This window comes from Myotis davidii, unplaced genomic scaffold, assembly GCF_000327345.1.
Source record: "Myotis davidii unplaced genomic scaffold, ASM32734v1 scaffold1703, whole genome shotgun sequence".
Classification (NCBI taxonomy): Eukaryota; Metazoa; Chordata; class Mammalia; order Chiroptera; family Vespertilionidae; genus Myotis; species Myotis davidii.
This window is the reverse complement of record NW_006293780.1, coordinates 858,503-878,634: the sequence shown is the minus strand read 5'-3', so window position 1 is coordinate 878,634 and position 20,132 is coordinate 858,503. Positions and strand designations below refer to the sequence as shown.

Below are 20,132 nucleotides of genomic sequence, written 5' to 3'. Positions count from 1 at the left end.
TTGACGCTGGGAATCAAACCCTGGCCTCTTGGTCTACTAGCCTCCAGTGCCCACCTTCAACGCTACGGCCTCCTGCAGCTGCCCAGGGGGCTGACACAGCAGTAAAAGGACCTGCCCCTGGCACAGGCAGGGGTCATCAGATGCCTGTATATCAAGGACAGGCCAGACCCAAGAGAGCCTTCCCAAAGGAGGCACAGAAATCTCCTTCCACTGCCGAGCTGCAGGGGGCAGGCTGCCTGGAGGAGGCAGCTGTCACAGGACTGGTTTTACTGTGACTTCTCATCCTTAGCACCTGCTCTTGGACTAATGCCCAGGAACCTAACGAAGTTGTGAAGAGCCTTGTGGTTGAGGGGAACGTGTGGGGGGCTGGTGGCGGTGACGTGAAAGTGAAGTGGCTCCTTACCTGCCTGCACTTTCTAAAGAAGAGGACACGGAAGAGAGGGGTGGGAGACAGGAAAGACAAGGGAAGCGGAGAGAGGAGAAGGACATGATCTACATAAAGGCAGGAATCGGGGGGACAGAAAGGAGAAAGATCTCAGATGACTTTGTTGTGATCGCCATTAAAAGATTTGCAGCCGGCCCTGAGGTTGGGCCTCAGGGTGGGGAGTGGGGAGTGGGGAGGGGCTTTGGGAGTGGGGAGGGGCTTTGGGAGTGGGGAGGGCCTTTGGGAGGGCACCCCTACCTGCCCGCCCCCCTGAGCCTTCCCACTCTGCCTGCAGTCTGGGACTGGAGCTTCCAGAACCCTCTGCTGCCCAGGGGCCTAGGTGAGAGGCCATGTTCTCCTGGTGCCCAGAACAGGGCTGGGCAAGCTGCCCTGGGGCTGTGGAGGGGCGGGGGCAGCGCTGTTGGAAGCTCAGGCTGGACTGGCAAGCCCCGCCCCGCCTCACTCCCATCCGGGCCGTTGGCACAGATGGCAGAGCCTGGCGTCGCCTGAGCCCTGGGCAGAAGCTGGGCCAGGGGCCTGCAATCCTGTGTGCAGACTTGCATGTGGCCGGACCCCACTGATGGGCCTGGTGCCGCAGGAGGCAGGAGATGGGCCAGGGGAGGCGCGGGAGGGCAGCTGTGCTGGGCCAGACCCTGCAGGGCCAGGAGGGCAGGGAAGTGTCCTCCGCTTGGGAGGCGAAGGTGAAGGCAAAGGTGACTCAGGGACCTGGAGAGTCAGCAGCTTGCGTCCCAAAGAAATAAAATGGAAAGCTGACATTCTTTGAGGCTTTTCTTAGCTGGTGCTCATGGCACCTCCATTTCAGATGGAGTCTTAGATCGATGCCCCCCTCCCTCCCGATGGGCACAGAGTGTCTGGGGGCGTGGGGGTGGGAGCAGAGCCAGCTTTGACAGGTTCAAATCACTGGCCATCACCTCCCACCTGGTGACCTTGGGCCGGTCATGCCCCTTCTCTGGGCCTCAGCTTCCTGCCCCTCCCCCTCCCCCCCACCCCACCCCAGCCTCCAGGGAGAAGAGCCTGTGTGGGGGGTCAGCTGAGGCCTGCAGCCCTGAGCAGATTCCCTGGTAACATCGGCAACCCTGGCCCAAGCCCGGAGGCCTAAGGTCCTGGCGCCCGGGTAGCCAGAGCTTTAACCAGCATCAGAGTCTGGGATTAGTGATGCTGGGAGGAGCTCGTAGCATCTTTAGAGCCTGGACAATAGGCTTAAGCTCCCAGCAGCTGCAAAGCCCTGGACATCAGCAGCGAGGCCTGCCAGCACCGCCCTGGCAGAGGCCCACCTGCGGCTTTGACCGGCCCCTGTGTGTGGGTCAAACGAGGTGGCCTGGATTCCACTCTCCCAAGGCTGGCTCATCCCTGAGCCAGGGCAGAAGCTTCCGGAGTAACTAACCCCTGGCCACTGCCCAATTCTCACTGTCAGAGGGTCTGATGAAAAGAGGGGCAGGCAGGCCTGACTCCATCCACTCTGCCCCTTACCGTCTGGGCCTCAGTCTCCCCATCTGGCCAATGGGAAGAAGCTTACCCCCGTGCCCACCCCAGGGAACTGAGAAGGTCAAGTGGTGCATTTCTTGAACGTGGCGGGAAACAGTGCAGTGACTCACGAGCACCTGCTGTATGTGGTTTAGGTGTGAAAGCAATGGGATCAGGAAGGGGAGAGAGCTCGCGAATGGTTACTCCCACGAGCCCTCCAGCTAGAAGTGCTCCCTCAGAGTTCGCAGGACCCTTCTGGAGAGGGGAGGGGCAGCAGATCAGAAAGATAAGCTTCGTTATAAACTCACTGGGCGTTTCCAGGGATAGGGCTGAGGATCCCGGGGGGCCAAGGAACAGCCCAGGCCAGTGCCCACTTCCTCACGTACCCCAGGCGAGCCCAAGTGGCCAGTTGCTAGGACTGCCTTCGAGTAAGGGTCATGTGATGGTTGGAAGACCTTGAAACTTTGGGGATAAGTAGGTAGATAGATAGATAGATAGATAGATAGATGGATGATAGATAATTTTATATAAACTGCGCCTCAGAAGTTTCCCGACTCTGTAGGGAGACAGGCCCATAGCAGGTGGAGCAACAGAATGTGAGTGGTGCCCCTGGAGGCATCTCAGAATGCCTCAGCCATCAAATCAGGAGGGCTTCCTGGTGGAGGAGACGCATGAACTGCATCTGGAAGGATGACTGGCCAGGTGACGAGGCAGAGAAGGAAAGGGAAGGGAAAGGGAAGGGAAGGGGAGGGGAGGGAGATGAGCGGTGATATTGGCTCCATCTATAAACAGCCTAAGGATGGGAAGGGTGGCTTAGATCAGCCTGTGTGCTGTCGACTTGCAGGGGTGACCCAGACTCACACTCCTGACCCAAGTCCCTGGCTGAGGGGGAGCTCGGGGTCCTAGAGGATGGCTTCAGGTCCCTTCTTGCCCCCACCCTCCCAGCCATGTTCCATACCACCCCCATTTTTTATAAGACACCCAGGGAGCCACTCTTCCCATTGCAGCCCCTAAACTGTCACAGACTCCCACTTCCCCTGGTGCCAGGCCCCACTACCAGTTCCCTGGCTGTCAGCGAGCCTGGATTTGTGGGGAGGGGAAGGAACTGGGGGCAGGAAGGACCACTTTTTCAAACGCTGTTATTTAGTCTTCACCACAGCTCTGCAGGGCCCATGTTTCTATGCCCATTTCACAGATGTAGAGACTGAGGCCGGCGTAAAAGCACTGTTCTGAGTGTGTTCCGGCGTTAACTCAGGGAACCCTGTCACAGCCACTGTTACCCCCGTTTGGCAGAGGCCACCTGGGACAGGCGGGGGCTCTCCTGGAGCCGTTGTTTGGGATGCTCTGAAGGAGGTAAAAGAGGTGGCCCCAGTTTTGCTTGTTGCAAGCTGGCTGTGGACTGGCCGCCCTTGAGCACTGCTCCCTCTGCAGGCCTTAAAGGGGCAAAGCCCACTGCACTCCTGCTTTCCCTGGGAAAGGCTATTTTTTGTTCCAACTGGTCGTCCAGGGGGTCCCTTGAGACTGCTGGCCTCTCTCCAGGACGCAGGCCTGGAACTTGGCCCAGCCCCAGGCAGAGGCCTCAGAAATCAAGCTGGGCTTCGTGAAGACGAGGGGAAACTGAGGCCACAAGAGGAAGCAGGCAGGACCTCTGACCCAGCCCCACCCTCACCCTGCCATGACATAGGTATTCTCATTGTGCCCATTGTACAGACGGAGAAACTAAGGTTCTAAGAGGTCACAGGGCTAATAGACGGTAAGGCTGTGATTCGAACCCGGCCAAGCTGACCCCACAGGTGACTTCAGAACTGCCCGTTTCTGCTGAGGCTGAACTGCCCCACCTGTTCTCCCCCGTCCCTGGCAGGCACCCCAGCCTGTAATTGCATAGGCCCTGTGACGGGGAGTCCCCTCCTGAAGAGCCTGGCACCACGTGAGGCCCAGCACTAAGCCTGAGCACACGGAGCCCTCTCGATTCTCCCACAAACCCTATAACAACAGCATTTACTAGTGCCTCCATCCTGTGCATCAGGATTCTGTAGATGAGGAACTTACCCAAGGATCCTCCCAAACGGAGGGTCTGGGAGGAAAGCAAGCGCTGGCCAAGCCCTCCGAGGGGTAGGGGAGTTCGCCCCTCAAAGGCAGAGCCCTCGCGTCCCTCCAAGGTCGGCCCCACCTCGTCCATCTGTATGGGCACCTCGTCCAGGTGTAGGCCTGATGGTCGGCTGGATGAGGAGGCAACATTGCCCCCACCTGCTCAGATCCCACGTGTGTGCCCCGGGTGTGTGCCAGTTACTCGGATCAGTGTTCTTGGGATTCCCAGAAGGAGCACTGGATTTGAGTTTGGAAAACTGGGATCCAAATCCTATCTTTCCAGCTTTTCTGTGAAAACCCAGCCCTTCCCTTCCCTTCCCTTCCCTTCCCTTCCCTTCCCTCCCTGAACCTTAATTGCCTCATTTGTAAAATGGGAGTATCAAGTCTCCTGGAAGGAGTGGAGGTGTTGCAGAACTAATCCCAGTTAATTCAACAAAAAACAACAACAACAATCTTTCCTTGGGCCATGAAATAATGGACAAATGGAAAAGATCTGAATACCATCCGAGACACAGGGTAGGGTCTGGCAAGTCTGGAATTGTCTGCAGACCATCACCTGCTGCCTTCACCTCCCAGAGCTTCTGGTGAGGGAAAGGCACACAGCTGAGTGCCGTCCATGTGCCCACGATCAGCCCAAATCAGGGCCAACAACCGCCTGGGGTGAGGGCCTGGGGGGTCCCCATCAAATGCTTGCTTTCACCCAGAGCCACAAGAAGGCTGCAAACAAAGCACCCCCTCTAATCATTCATTCTCATCCGCACACAGGCCGATCCAAGCCGCCCAGGCTGGCTTCTCAGCTGCAGGTGCAGGCCCTGCCGCTTGGCTCGCTCGGGGCTCCTCTGTGCGGCTGGGCTCAGGCTGCCCAGGTGTGTTCACTCTGGGGCCCAGTGCAGGGCAGCGCCTCCAGGGGGCGCTCCTCTCCCGGCGATGGCAGAAGAGCAAGCCCCACAGCACAAGCCAAGCCAAGTGGCTGCTTTATCAGTCCACCAGCATCCACTGGCCAGAGCACGTTCATGGCCAAGCCCGGTCTCAATGGGGAGAGGAGAGGGGCTACTCTGCCTCCAGGGAGAGGGGTGAGCATTTGCCAAGCAAACCAGATTATAGCACTAGTATTTCGGATATTTTTAAAAAGACCTCATGTGATTCTCATGTTCAGCCAGGGCTCAGAACCATAGACCTACGATCACGCTGCTTGTCAGCCAGTCAAAACGAAAATCAGGCTTAATTAATTTTACTTTATTTCCTAGAAGCAGTTTGACTCAACCAGTGTTCATTTTTCCATGAGGCATGTGTGGGTTTGTTTGTGTGTGTGTGTTGTTGTTTTTAATGAGAGTCCCTGGAATTAACACGACAATTTTTTTTAGAACAATTGATTTTAATTAGCTCACGAGATTCTAAGTAACAGGCCCATGTATGAGCCCTAGCGCGCAGTGCCGAGAAATGGAAGAATGCCGGAGAAGATGTTGTTGGGTAATTGGACGGGAGGAATGTGAGCACTGTAGTGAACGCTCCGTGAGGACGGGGATTTTTGTCGGTTGGCATCACTGTTGTATCACCAGTGCTTAGACCAGTGCCTGACACAGAGTCAGTGCTCAATAAGTAATCCCTCATCAATGGTGCGTGCTTTCATAGCGAGAGGCTGTCTGGAATGGAAGACAGAATGGTGGATGAGTGGATGGTTGGTGAGATAGATAGATGTGTAGTTGGAGGGATGGAAAATGGATGGGTAGGTGGACAGAGAATGATCAGAGGGTGGATAATGGAGGGATAGGTGGGTGTTGGATGACTGGATGGATAGGTAGATGAGTAGAGGGATAGGATCATGAAAGGTTGGGTGGGTAGATGGATAAATGGATGGATAAGTGGACAGATGGGAGGGTGGATGGATAAATGAGTGGTTGGATGGACAGATGGGTGCATGGGGGGATGCATAAAAGGACAGATGGGTGGATGGTTCATAGGTTCGTGGATGCCGGAAGATAGCAGAGACTTCCCAGTGGGTAAACATAGATGCTTTGTAAAATTGTTAGTGACCAGGATGTTTTGGTCTCCTCACAGGGTTTTCTGATTTGCTGTTTCCTCCTCCCCATCAAGTGTCTCCTCTGGAGACCGGGGTGAGAGGTGCAAGAGATGGCCACGGAGATCAGTGCTCCGGGCACACAGCGTGCCATTGGGAACGAGGAGTACAGCCTGTACAGCAGCCTGAGCGAGGAGGAGCTGGTACAGATGGCCATCGAGCAGAGTCTGGCTGACAAGACCCGGGGCCCAACCACTACTGAGGCCTCCCTGTCTGCACGTGCCAACCGCCAGCCTGCCCATTTCTACCCATGGACCAGGTAAGCCAGGAGAGGTCACCTGGGCCGTTCATAAGGTGCCAATCCAAATCCAAAATGATTTACATTTATTACCTGAACTTCCTGAGCTCTGACAGCGCCAGGTGCTGGGTGAGGTGCTACATGCACTTTGCCTCATTTAACCCTCTTACGAACCTTCTAGGAGGCTCTGTGCTAGATTCCCATTTTACAGATGAAGAAACTGAGGCTCAAGGCAGAGTAACTAGTCTCAGACCACACAGCGAGGAGATGGTGAAGCAGAGCCTGGGCTGTGGCCGGGCCTTGCACTGCTGACTGCATGTTTGAATGCAGTGGACGGATACCCGAGTCTGCCCAGAGCTCCCAACCCCATCTGTGCAGTCTCCCTGGGGAAACGTGTCTGAGAAGCAAATGACGTCTTCCCAGCCTGGTGATCCTGCCCCCTTGCTCTGGCACCTCTATCTCAGCACAACCCCATCCCCACAGCAGCAGGATGAGCTAGAGCAGCACCCCAACAGAGGTATGAGACAGGCCACAGTTGCAATTCCACATACACCATTTTTTTTTTTTTTGGTTTTTAAAGAATATATTTTTTATTGATTTCAGAGAAGAAAGGAGAGAGAGAGAGATAGGAACATCAATGATGAGAGAGCATCATTGATTGGCTGCCTCCCCACACTGGGTGCCCTGACCGGGAATTGAGCCGTGACCTCCTGGTTCATAGGTTGATGCTCAACCACTGAGCCACGCCAGCTGGACTCCACATGCACCATTTTGAGTATCCCAAGAGCCACATTACAAAGTAGAGAGAAACAGGTGAAATTAACTTATGCCTAAAATGTTATCATTTCCACATCATCAATATAAAAAAAATCACAAAAAAGATGTGTACATTCTTGTTTTCTCATATTAAGTCTTTGGAATCTGGTGTCTTTTGCACTCACCGCACATCTCGACTCAGACTCCCCACGTGAGCAGCGGTGGCCGTAAGGACTCCGTCTTGGTAGGCGGGGAGCCGGGAACATGATTAAGCACTGGACCTTAGATGCTTTTAGAAAAGAAATACATACATTTAAAAGATGTTCTGCTCACCAGGAGTCCAAGTCGTGTGTGTGTTGGGAAGTGGGTGACGGGGATGGGAGCGGCTGCTGCAACTGTGTTATCTTGGGGCCGGGCCTCAGATCTCATTGTCTCCAGCAGCTAGCTGACTCCTTGTGTGGCCCCGGGCAAGTCACCTCACCTTTCTGAAACACAGTCTCCTTTTCCAGTTATAATAGCAACAACAATAAACAGACTTTTCCCATGTCCAGCCCCAGCTGATAGGGAGGAAGGTAGGTGATGGTGCGATGTTGGCCCTTGCCCAGGCTGGACCATCTCTGCGAGGCAGGCTGGCCAAAGGCCCGGGAGGTCTGTCCCCAGGGAGTCCCTTCTAAAGGGGAAGGCAGGCAGCCTCGTTGGCCAGCTGGGAGGCTCCAGGTTATGGAGCTGCCCCTGAGTACATGCCATCTGGGGACTCAACCGGAGAAACAGAAGCCCAGAGTCAAGGACTCATGGTGACCTGTGCTCTAGCCGCTCTGGTTCCTGTCCTGGCCAGTTCGTTCAGCGTAAGTCAGACCACAGCTTCCTCTTTCTCAGGAGGGATCAGAGAGCAGAGCAGCCTCCCTCCCACGGAGCCTGCAGCACAAGCCACCATCCCGGCCTCGCAGCCTTCTCCCAGCGTGGGAGCCCCACCCGGGAGTCTGCGCCCAGACTCTGGCCTCTTCCTTCCTCTAGTGGAGAAAGAAGTAGAGACACACCATGAGGCCAGTGCAAACACTTACTCAGCCTCCTGAGAAAAAGCGCTCAGAGAGAAGTAAAATGACTTATTCAAGGTCATGTGACCCTCACTGACGATCCAGGTACAGGTAATGTAGGGGAGAAGAATTCAGCCCTGCATCTTGTCACTCTCCCCCCCCCCAAAAAAAAAATTTAATTGAAATTAATTGGGGTGACATTAGTTAATAAAATTATGTACATTTCAGGTGTATAATTCTATAATACATCATCTGTATATTGTATTGTGTGTTCACCACCCCGAGCCAAGTGTGTTTCCATCACCATTTATGCCCCTTTGCCCTCCCTACCTCCCTCCACCCCCTTGCCCTCTGGTAATCACTGTAGTGTGGTCTGTGTCTGAGTTTTTTCTTTGCTCATCATCTTCCTTGGCCCTCCGAGGGCTCCCTGAAAGGCAGGTCTGACTTCCTTTCCCATGGAGGAGAAATAGGGTTCGTGCACTGCTGGCCATAGAGGAACAGAACAGGGGGCGCCCCCAAGGTTACGAGGGTGGACCAGCCAGAGTGGGGCCAGGAAGCTGGGTCTTCAGTCTTTGAACTTCTGCATTTTATTTAAGATTGCATTTCCGAGAAGACTAAGGAGGAAAGCATGAAGCAGGAACTTGCTTGGGCTGATGTGTACGCACTGTGAACAACTTGAATCAGTCCATCCATACTCACGGTGCACTTCTGAGGTGCCAGCTTCCTGGCACCTGGATGTGGATCAGGCCTGGTCCCCGCCCTGTCCAAGCTTGAAGTCTAATGCGTATAAAAGGCACAGAAGTACCTAATGACCCAACAGGAAAGGTGTAGCAAGGAGGCTTGTCTCGGTTTCCGAGGGACACAGAAAGGGCCTTTACACTTAGTCAAGGAGGTGGGCTTTGCAGGATGAATAGGAGTTCACCAAGCAGGGTAGACGAAGCAAACTTCTTTGAGCCTCAGTTTCCTCATCTGCAAAAGGGAGCCAATTGCATCTCCTTCACAAAGTGGACTCGAGGATGAAATGAGATGCTTTGGGCCATGTACCTAGCACAAGGCTTGGCACATAGCCAGCGCTCAACCAATCTCGGCTATGTGTGTGTGTGAAGGCAGACGTGGCAGCTGGAATTCCTGTTCTCTGTGATTCCTCTCTGGCCAGCCCAGAAAGGATGGCATGGTCAATGGGCGAGGGAGAAACAGAATTCTCACGGGAGGTAGGCTGATCCTAAAGACCCATGGGAACGGGATGGAGGCGGCAATGCCCTGTGAGCCCCTCCTCTCTGTACCCGAGAGGGCAGGGCTGGTTCTCCAGGAATCTGAGGTGTTGGCATGCAGCCACCCAACACTGTGATTACCGTATGGGGTAGTGCCCCTCCAAAGGCTTTGGTTTGTTTTGTTTCATTCATTTAAGTTTATCAGGTGCCTACTGTGTGCCAGGCACTGTACTCATGACACCTGTGCTTGACATAGGGTGGGTATGAGGACCAGATGAGAGTACAGGTATAGGGTCTGGGCACAGTGGTGGGCAAGGGCAGACTCTCAAATTTGTGAGCTTCCTCCCTTTAAGATGCCTGCTGCCGCCTGCGTTCAGCCAAGGTAACCCCTCTCCTGGGGCAGCTGGGCTTCTCATTCACCGAGAAGCCAGCGGGCATCACAGTGTGGGACACGCAGGAGGCAGCCGATCAATGGTTCTCTCTCTCATCAAGGCATCACCGTTCCTCCCCAAGGCGGAAGCCAGGACGGGGCAGTGGGGAGCTGGTGATGGAGCTGCACTCCTGACCCCCGCGCTGCCCGCCCAAAGGAAGGACAGGCCCCTACCTGGGCCTCTTCTAGGGCACGACCTGCGCCCACATCCCCCAGGTTCCTCTCACGTCTGATGAGTCAGCCCGTGGTTTTCCCCTGCGCTGGGCCTGGGTAGGAAGTGCCGCTGCAGCCTCAGCAGAGAGAGCACGGACCCAGTCAGGGCCTGGCCCCCTCCAGCCGAGTTGAGACTCACGACTCAGTAGCTTGGAGCACTCGCCCTGCCTGCCCCTAACACCCCAGTTAACCACATGTCAGGGCTCCCAGAACAAGTCCTCCTGCCCCCTGTTCAGCTCCTCCCCTGCGGCTCTGTGGTTGTGTGTGCGTGCCCTTGTCTCACGTCCCGCTGGCCCCCGTACATCCTGAGGATCAACGAAAAGAAGTGCCCTGGCCCAGCTGGTGTGGCTCAGTGGTTGAGCCAGGAGGTCACTGTTCGATTCCCGGTCAGGGCACATGCCCGGGTTGCGGGCTCAATCCCCAGTGTGGGGGGCGTGCAGGAGGCAGCCAATCAATGGTTCTCTCTCATCATTGATGTTTCTATCTCTCTTTCCTTTCCTTCTTTTATTTCTCCCTCTTCCTTCCTCTCTGATATCAATACAAACATATATTAAAAAAAGAAGCGCCCTATTGGTCTGCATCCCAGGTGCTGGTCCAGGGCGTGAGCGAGCAGGAACTGAGAGGTTCTTGCTGAACTAATTCGGTTTTCCCGTTTCCTCCTCTGCGAAGTGAGAGCACTACACCCCCGGCCTCCATCCTGGTGGCGGGACGGTGGACAGGAGGCACAACCCCAGGGGCTGTCTGCACGCCGACTCGCTGCCACCCCACCGGCCGCACAGTCTCACGGTTGCTGGCACTGTTATTATGCCATCAGAGAGAGGGCCTCGTCCTGGGGTGGGGTCTGGGACCTGACCGGTGCCTACCACCTTGTTGAAAACATCCCCGCTCTGGGAGGGAAAATGTTCGGTCTGTTCCCGCTGACCGGCCTGGGCTGGATCTTCACGTGGTGTTTTGTTCTTGCGTCACTGATGCACGGATGTTCTGAACAGCAGAGTGAAGTGCTAGACTTGGAGAACCTTGATGTGTTTCTGTCGTTAGCAGCACAGGGTAACGCGCCTTGGAGCTGAGTAACCTGTGATAACATTCAAATGATATTTACAAAATGGGAGACCACACGTGGGCTGATGTTGAGGGCGCTGGGACCCCCGGATCCTGTGGAGACCGAAGCCTGCCCAGCGCTCTCCCCTTGCCAGGGCCAGGAGCAAGCGCAGATAATAGTGCTGAGCCCGGGGTTTCAGGGCCAGTGGGTTGGTCTCTCATCTGTTTGACACGCGGACTTTCCACGTGAGTTCCTTTCAGCAAAGACTCTACGGCTACGACAGCAGCGAGGAACCCCTGGCCCGGTCCTACCTCCTCATTTTTTTAAAAAATTGATTTCAGAGAGGAAGGGAGAGGGAGAGAAAGAGAAAGAAACATCAATGATGAGAGAGAATCATTGATCGGCTGCCTCCTGCACGCCCCACACTGGAAATCGAGCCCACAACCCGGGCATGTGTCCTGACCGGGAATCGAACCGTGACCTCTGGTTCATAGGCTGATGCTCAACCACTGAACGAGGCTGGCTGGGTCCTACCTCCTCACTTTGCAAAGGAGGAAACCGAGGCACAAAGAGGGGCAGGGCCTTGTTCAAAGCCACAGGGCCTGTCAGGTGGCCTTAGAGCTGGAGAGGACTAAGGCGGGGGAGGTGGTGTCAGCGCTCTGCTCCCTTAGCAGCTGCAGCTGTGTGTGTGTGGGGGGGTGGGGGTAGGGAGAGAGGGGGTAATCCCCCACCTTGCAGAGTCCCGGTTTCCTCGTCTATAAAAGGCCGTGACATTGGCACCCACCTCCAGCGTTAACAAATGAGGAGTGGGTACCCAGGAGAAAGGAGGTGTTGACCAGTAGAAGGGAGGGAAGGAGGTGACAGTGGTATCAGGGATGAGGATGAGGAAGGGGTGACCTGGAGCCCCCTGAGATGGGCTGGAGCAATGGAATCAGGGGTCCTTCCTTCTCTCTCTGCCCCCTCACCCCTCCGATGGTGTCCTGGCCTCGCTGAGGTACTCACAGAGTCTGTAGAATCTGCCTGTCCTGGAAGTGTGGGTCCTACTCAGGGCCAAGTTTCTAGCACCTCCATGCCCCACAGGGTGCTGGTCACTGACAATAATGTCCTCCCCAATCCCATAGGCCCCCCCCCAGAGGGGTGCCGCTGGTCCCAGGGCTGACCTGTTGGAAGGAGGGCCAGCATGGGCCACATGTCCCATTCCCACTACAACCCCAGCCAACCAGATTCCTGGAGTGGCCACCACGCCTCCTCTCACCCCTCCCATCCTCAGAATAGCCAGGTCGGGTGGGGAAACTGAGGCTCTGAAAGGCAAAACAATGAGAAAATGAACGGTGGACATGACGGAGCACCCCTGTGCGTGGCCCTCTGCTAAGCACTTCACACCGTCCACTCACGGAGACCTCAGCCCTGGGACTAAGGCCCAGGGAGGTTCACCTGCCCGAGGTCACACGGCCAGAAGGTGCCAGAGCCTGAGTTTGAACCCACATTGGTCCGACTCCACGCCCTGGCCCCTAGGACCTTCCTCTGCATCCTTTTGCTAAAACCTTTATTTATTTTTAATAATATTTTTTATTGATTTCAGAGAGGTAGGGAGAGGGAGAGAGATAGAGAAACATCAATGATGTGAGAGAATCATTGTTTGGCTGCCACCTGGGGATCAAGCCCGCAACCCAGGCACATGCCCTGACTGGGAATCGAACCGTGACCTCCTGGTTCATAGGCCGACGCTCAACCACTGAGCCACCCCGGCTGGGCTGCTGACACCTTTCTACTGTACGTTCCCAACCCTGGGACGCAGGCCTCGCTAACGAGGAGCCGGCGAGGTGGGGTGGGGACAGAGACCAGCCTGGTTTCAGCTCCGCTCCCCTGCCCCCTCCCCCATGAAGCTCTTGTCCATCGCTGTGAGGACGGGGCCTGGCCAGCCCTGAGGCTGAGCCCTTTCATCCTGGGACCTGCCGCTGACAGTCTCACATCCTCCCGGGTGAAGAATGTCACCTTGTTTCATATCTGCCTCCTGTGTGGTTGGCTGGGGAAGGGGACCGCAGGAGTGGGGTGAGGTTAACCTCATTGTTGTCTTATATGGTCATTTAAATCTCCCAGGGCTTCCTCCACGGGCCAAAAATAATCCGAGACCCAGCAGCTGTGTCCAGCACAGAGCGGACCGGGCCATCTGCTTTGGTTCAGAGCCCTGCGTCTGTCTGTCAGTCTCTCCCCCTCAAGCTCCCTCTGTCCTCAGACCTGCCTCTGGCCATGACCTGCTTCTCATATGCAGAGTATTTTTCCCTCTTTCACTCCTGCCCTGCACCCTCCAGGTCCACGGCGCCTCCCGAGAGCGGCTCAGCCCACTTGGGCCTGTTCCAGGGGGTCATGCAGAAATACAACCGCAACAAGGCCTCCCAGATGGCGTAAGTGACCCGGGGCTGCCCCTGGGACCATCCAGGCTCCTCTCCCAACTGGGGATGGTGGGGGAGAGGGGTGGGAAGCCTGCCCCAGGCCCCAGGGGGCGGGGGGGGCACTCTGGGGGAGACCTCCCAGGCACACCCCTCCCTAGGGTGTCCCCCTGAGACCCAGTGCTCTGCTGAGCTGGGCTTGGTGGTCACAGACTCGGCCCTCAAGCGATGGCCAGGCTGTGACTCTGATGAGCCTCTCAGAGCCCCAGAGCGAGCCCTGTGTGCTGGGGGCTGTGGGCTCTGAACCTGGGGGCCCAGCAGGGGAGCCGGCCCTAGAACCTCTGAGGCCCAGAGGGGTGCGGAGGAGCCGGAGCTGATAAGTCAGCCACACCCTCTGTCTCAGTTTCCCCCACCCCTTGTCATCACTGCGGGGGGCAGGGTTCGGTTCGCTTTGTTGCCTTTATTTGTTAAGTGCCAGGTGCTAAAATCCAGAAATAATCGAGTTACCGATTACCGATTACCGAGGATGTGTTAGCCCGGCACCAGGGTGCTGGGCTCGGTGTGTCCGTGGGAAATAGCTCTGTCCGTTTGCTTCTCTCTCCCCATATGGACCCCAGAAGTAGCTAAAAGCAAAAGAAGGGCCATCGCTGGCACCCTGTCCGCTTGCCCGGCTGTGCTGGGGGGAGGGGAGGAGGCCATGGCCAATGTTTTGCTCCTCCTCCCCAGCCCGTTGTGAGCCCCCACTTCCGTGTGCTGCAGGTGGGGTTTTGACTGTGGAGGAGACCTGGGTTCTGGTCTCGGCGCGGCTGAGGTTTCCTGTGACTGCCGGGGAGTCGGGGAGTCGCTGTGAGGTTAGAAGACAGAGTGGCCTCCAGGGTCCTGTTCAGGTCCTTAGTTTCTGGGGGCCTGACACCCCAGCGGCCACTCCCACCCTCGGGGCGGGACTTTGGCTGGGCTCACAGAGAAGCCATCCTCGGCTCCAGGGGGAAGGCACCAGGCTGGTGGCGCCCCAAGAGTGTTCTCACTATGCCGCCCCCCTCCCCCCCCTCGCCCAAGGCCACAAGAACAGCCGCCGCCTCTTTCCACTTCAGCCGGGGCCCCCAGGAGACCTTCCAGGGAGACAGGACACATACCCCTCTGGGGCTGCTCTGGCCGCTCATCAGAGGAACCCGTCAGGGCGGCAGTGATGGCGTTGATGGGGATTCCAGGGCTTATCTGGTCAGTTACCCATCATCCTTGCGGGTCTGTCACTGAACTGGCATCTAAGCGCCGAAGCTATTAATAACCGAGAGGCTGAGAGTCAGGGGGAAGTCAGCTCCGGCTGGAGGAAGCAGTGGGAGGGTGGAGGGGCTGGCCTGGGAGACCCTGAGTGCCTATCCCAGCCTCGGACAGGGGTGGGGCCCTGTCACTTCTCCACCTGGGAAGTGGGGCCGCGTCTATAGAATGTTCTCCAGGAGGAGATCTGGGAGTCATAGGCATCATGGTCTTCACTGGCTCTCCAAGGATGGGGGAGGGAGCTCTGAATGCATGCGTGATGAATGGATGAATGAATGAATGAATGAATGAAGTCGCTTTAATGAGCTAGGCAAAGAAGTTATCATTTGTATTAGCCCTGAATTCTTTTTGACATTCAGAGTTTTAAATGTATTGATTAATCAGATTGATTAATCCTTCTAGAGCTTAAGCCTTTCAGCTGCTAAAGGTTCTGGGGTGAGGATAAGGGTCAGGAGCAAGAAGATGGTTGCTGAGTGCAGAGTCCCCTCAGAGCTGCTCAAAGCACAACCGGCCCCAGAGGTGAAGGTGCTGGGTCAGTCAGGGAGCCCTGGCTCAGGGAAGGTGGTGAAGTGTCGCTAACACCGCCCGCGGGGTCAGACTTCCATCCCTTTGGAGGCGGGCACTGTACACACCAATTCTCTCGGCGGACGTGGTCTTGGTGTAACACCAGAGGCAGCCACTAACAACCACAGGGACAGAGGGGTCCCCTAATTCTCTTCCAGCCACCAATGAGCCTTGTCTAAAAGGGACCCCGTGTCCATCTGTGGAAGTGGAGGAGCTTGCCATGTCTCAGCCATTTCTAGCAGTTTCCCTACGTGGCGGGCGTTTGGAGATGAAAGCTGTGAAAACGCCCAGGATGCTCACAGGGGGAGTGAACGCTGGCGAGGCGTGATCCGGACCCACGCCCACCTTTGTAAGCCAGTGTGTCCTCCAGATGCCCCGGGGAGGCCATTGCCACAAATGTATTGAACAAGTTGTAAACAAAATTCCCAAAGAAACAAGCAAAACTCTGATGATTAAAAAAAAAAAAAAAGAGGCTATCTTTTTGGAAACAGAAGGGATGAAGGTGTGAAATAATTGTTGGGGTTTCCGGATTTTGAATTCTTCCTTTTTTCCTTCCTCTCTCCTCCTTTCCCTTCCCTTCCCTTCCCTTCCCTTCCCTTCCCTCCCTTCTTTCTTTCTTTCTTTCTTTCTTTCTTTCTTTCTTTCTTTCTTTCTTTCTTTCTTTCTTTTCCTCCCTCCCTCCCTCCTTTCTTTCTGTCTTTCTTTCTTTCAGCACATATTTATTTAGCACCTATTATGGGCCAGCCACTGATTTGTCCCTGGGAATTAAATCATGAGAAATAAAGACACAATTATCACCTTCTTGGAGCTCATAGTCCGGTGGGGGAGACACACAATGGTCAAACAATCATTCAAAAACCTGTGAAGGCCAGTGGTCATATGAGGTTTATGATTGGGGCAGGGAGAGGCTGACCTGGCCAGGCAGGTCTTTCTTTCTGCGATGGAGCTGAGGTCTGGAGAGCCAAGGCCAGGGCCAAGGTCAGGGCCAAGGTCAGGGCCGAGGTCGGCCGAGCTCCCAGGGCACCCCTGTGGGTTAGGCAGGATTATTCTTCTTGTTGCCGAGGACGCTGGCTACAAGAGGGTGGAGCACCTGTCCAGACCAGCAGGGACCAGCAGGGCAGGTGACCCCACACCTTGCACACTCCTGGCCAGGCCCTGCTTTCCCCTGGGAGAGAGGCCGCCTGCCCAGCCTGCGCCCCCCTGTACTCTGAGGAGGCCCCACCCCTCATTCTCACAGGCCCGTGGACCCGGTGCTAAAGGCCATCAAGGAAGACGATGAAGAGGCCTTGAAGGCCATGATGAAGGCAGGGAGGAACCTCGCCGAGGCCAACAAGGAGGGCTGGCTGCCGCTGCACGAGGCGGCCTACTACGGCCAGCTGAGCTGCCTGAAGGCCCTGCACCGAGGTGAGGCCGCCGCTCTGGGTGCAGCCGGTCCTGGGAGTAGGGCTCAGGGCGAGGACTCCTCCTCCGACAGCTTCGTGCTCTTTGCCCCACAGCCTGGGTGAAGGGCACGGCAAGGTTCACTCCTGAGTTCAAGTCTCCAAGTTGGGGGAGGGAAAATGACTTGTCCCCAAATGCAACGGCCTCCCCTCACCCACCCAACCTCTCCGGACCTCCCAGGACAGGAAAGCCTAAATCCTAGAAAAGGAAGGAGTGGGGGTTGGCTTTGGGGAGAGCTACTGCCAGCTTGTTCTAGAATGTTCCAGAGGCTGATTTGGTGTGGAAAATACTGCAGCTGTGCCTGTGCCCTCCAAGGCCGTCCCCCACAGCTGTGGGACCCTGGGCGAATTGTGCCTCCTCTCTGAGCCTCGGCCTCCCCCCAAGCCAGATGTGGGTGGGGACACCTGCTGCAGCACAGGCCCCAGACAGCCTACCGTACCCCAGGGCAGAAACAGCGGCATGAGACCGAGCTTCCAGCAGTGGTCACTGGGACTGTAAGGGAAGGTCAGGGTCATTCGCAGAAGGAGGAGGTTCAACCAGGGAAGGCTTCCCAGAGGAGGTGGCATCTGAGCTGGATGCATATGACCAGGAAGCTGAAACAGCCCTGTGAAAACTACTGAATCCAGGGCCAAGATGACGAAAGCAGGCTGGGTGGTTAATTGAGACAGATGCCACATAAGCCTGTCCTTGGAATTGGGAGGAAACTCTGACCACCTCTGTGCTGGGGTGAGGCGGGGGGCGGAGGGGAGAGGCAGGTATTTTCCTCCTTGATGAATGCAGTCTGTCCTCCCCAGCATACCCAGCAACAATCGACCAGCGCACCCTGCAGGAGGAAACAGCCCTTTACCTGGCAACGTGCAGGGGACACCTGGACTGCCTCCAATCCCTGCTGCAGGCAGGGGCCGAGCCCGACATCTCCAACAAGTCCCGAGAGACACCTCTCTACAAAGGTGAGCTGCCCTGGTGGGCTTCCCGGAGGAAGAGTCCAGAAACGAGGTGGGCGATTGGGAGCATTGCTCCTGAGGTGCATGCCCCCGGCCCCATGGGCTCTACTTGAAGGGGCAGCCTCACTCGGATGCATGACTTAGGCCACTGATTCTCTCCTTCGTGCTTGTATTCGGTCAACATTTCCCAAGTCCTCCCCTGGGGTAGGCAGGCCGAGGAGCACTGGGGGCTCAGAATGGAAAGAACCATCCATGCCTGAGTCTTCTCCCAGGCCAGTGGGCATCGCCTCACATAACAGTCAGCTCAGGGCGGTGAAGAGCATGGCTCAAGGCACCTGGGAGCACAGGGCAGGGGCCCTGACATGGGGAAGGGCACCCACAGGAGGGTGTACCTGGGCTGAGCCTGAACAGGAGGGATCTGCCAGCTGGACCAGCATGGGAAAAGCACAGGCAAAGACAAAGAGGTGTGGGAGAGAATTTGTACCTCTGGGATGCTTAAGAAAACCAAACACTAGTGGCTGAATCAACACATCATCCAGGGACATTGGCAACCCTAGCAAGTGCCCAGAGTCAAAATCCGAATAATCCTAACAGCTGGCATGTATTGAGAGCTCTCTGCATGCCAGGCACTCCTTTTATTTACCTCATATCCATCTACATATGAGGTAGGCACTGCTAGCATACCCATTTCACAGATGAGAGCGTAAGGCACAGAGACCTGCAATGAGACCCGGGATCACAGCCAGGGGCAGGCCTGGGATTTAAACTCAGGAAGGGGTATGACAGCTCCATGCTCTGAACTCCTACCCTATAAAGATCTAGTCTGTGCCTACATCAGCCTTGGGTCTTGCAAAAGTGAGAGGGCTTCTGCACTCAAAAACTACAGCAATCCCCCATCTCCCATCTATCTGGTATCCAGCACCTGGAACATTCTGTAGGCAGCAGACACCACTGCAGACCTGCGGTTGAAGTGTCTCCCCCAGAACCCAGGTCCACTGGCCACCACAGCCATCACCTGGACGCTCAGCTGCCCCAGAGAGCGCTCCCATAATGCTGGGTGGGAGGTCCCAGGATTGGGGGGTAGAAGGTCCCAGGATGGGGGGTGGGAGGTCCCAGGATGGGGGGTGAGTTATAGCCGAAGCTCACTGTATGAGCTCAACTATGTGCAAAGCACCCTGCTAGAACCTTACATGCACCACCTGGCTCTGTGCTCCCACAGCATCTTCTCTGCTTTACAGGCGAGGAAACCAAGGCTTCGAGGGATGGGGCTTCGCCTGGGGTCCTGTCTGGAACACTACCAGGCAGCCCCGTTCCTTCTCTCAGCCCCTGGCTGAGCCGGAGAAGCCTTCAGGGGCTACTAGTTCATTGGACAAGTGCCCCCGTGCCCTGGTGACAACTCTGGCACCGAGAGAAGGCTTAAAAGGGAGGTTGGGGCAGGTTAAGCCAGACTTGATGAGCTGCATTCAGGAGATAACTTCTACCCCAGATTAAGTGAGCAGCCCCTGCAGAGGGGCTTTGGCAGGTGTGGCCTGTGCTCCTCCTCGGGCCTTGGCAAGGTGGAAGGCTGACGCGGGGAACACTGGGAAGAGACATGACATCAGGCATCCCGGACACTCCCGGGGACAGAGGTTTGCTGGACCCAACAACCTGAGTTTGAATCCCAGTTCTGCCCCTTACTGTCTGTGTGACCTCGGATAAGTCACTCACCCTCTCTGTGCCTCATTTTCCTCCTCTGTGCAGAGGGATAATAATACCACCTATCTCAGGGATGGTTGGGAGCATTAAATTAGCTAATCATGTAAAACGCTCAGAACAGCGTGCCTGGCACATAACTAGCGCTATACGCACGTCAACAAACATTGATGCTAATTAGTATTACTATTACTTTTAGCTGTCTGTCCTATGCGGACACTGAAACTTAGTGCTGGCCTAGTGGATATTTGTTGAATGAATGGCTGAGGAGTGAATAAGTGAACGAATGAATGAATGAATGAACAAACAGATGAACGACATCTTGGCTGGCCAGGTCCTGCCAGGGGCCCTGCTGACCGTCTCGCTTCTCCCTGGCACAGCCTGTGAGCGCAAGAACGTGGAGGCGGTGAGGATCCTGGTGCAGTACAACGCGGACACCAACCACCGCTGCAACCGCGGCTGGACTGCTCTGCATGAGTCGGTTTCTCGCAATGACCTGGAGGTCATGGAGATCCTGGTGAGCAGCGGCGCCAAGGTGGAGTCCAAGAATGCCTACGGCATCACCCCGCTGTTCGTGGCCGCCCAGAGCGGGCAGCTGGAGGCACTGAGGTTCCTGGCCAAGCACGGTGAGTGCTCAGGAGCCCCCAAGGGCACAGCTAGGAAGGTCCTCAGAGATCCACCCCAAGGGCAGGCGAGTTGAGGTGTCATCGTCTGGGCAAACTCTGATTATCTTCTTGGGGTGCTTGTTGAGAGGGTTCTGAGGTTGTGTCTAGGCTCAGTGGGAAACCTGTTGAGATCCACCAGTGATGCCTGAAATTAGGCGCAAACTCGG

General features: G+C 56.0%; 1 protein-coding gene across 1 annotated transcript in view; it reads left to right on the top strand.

Moving 5' to 3' along the window:
* Positions 1-20,132, top strand: part of ASB2 (ankyrin repeat and SOCS box containing 2) — a 35,783-nt gene that overhangs the window by 2,390 nt on the left and 13,261 nt on the right. The window contains exons 2-6 of the mRNA XM_006767627.2: positions 6,056-6,333; positions 13,308-13,400; positions 16,462-16,628; positions 17,459-17,614; positions 19,681-19,926. Coding sequence (XP_006767690.1) covers positions 6,128-6,333; positions 13,308-13,400; positions 16,462-16,628; positions 17,459-17,614; positions 19,681-19,926 — 868 coding nt within the window. The 5' untranslated portion in view covers positions 6,056-6,127. The remainder of the gene's footprint in view (positions 1-6,055; positions 6,334-13,307; positions 13,401-16,461; positions 16,629-17,458; positions 17,615-19,680; positions 19,927-20,132) is intronic.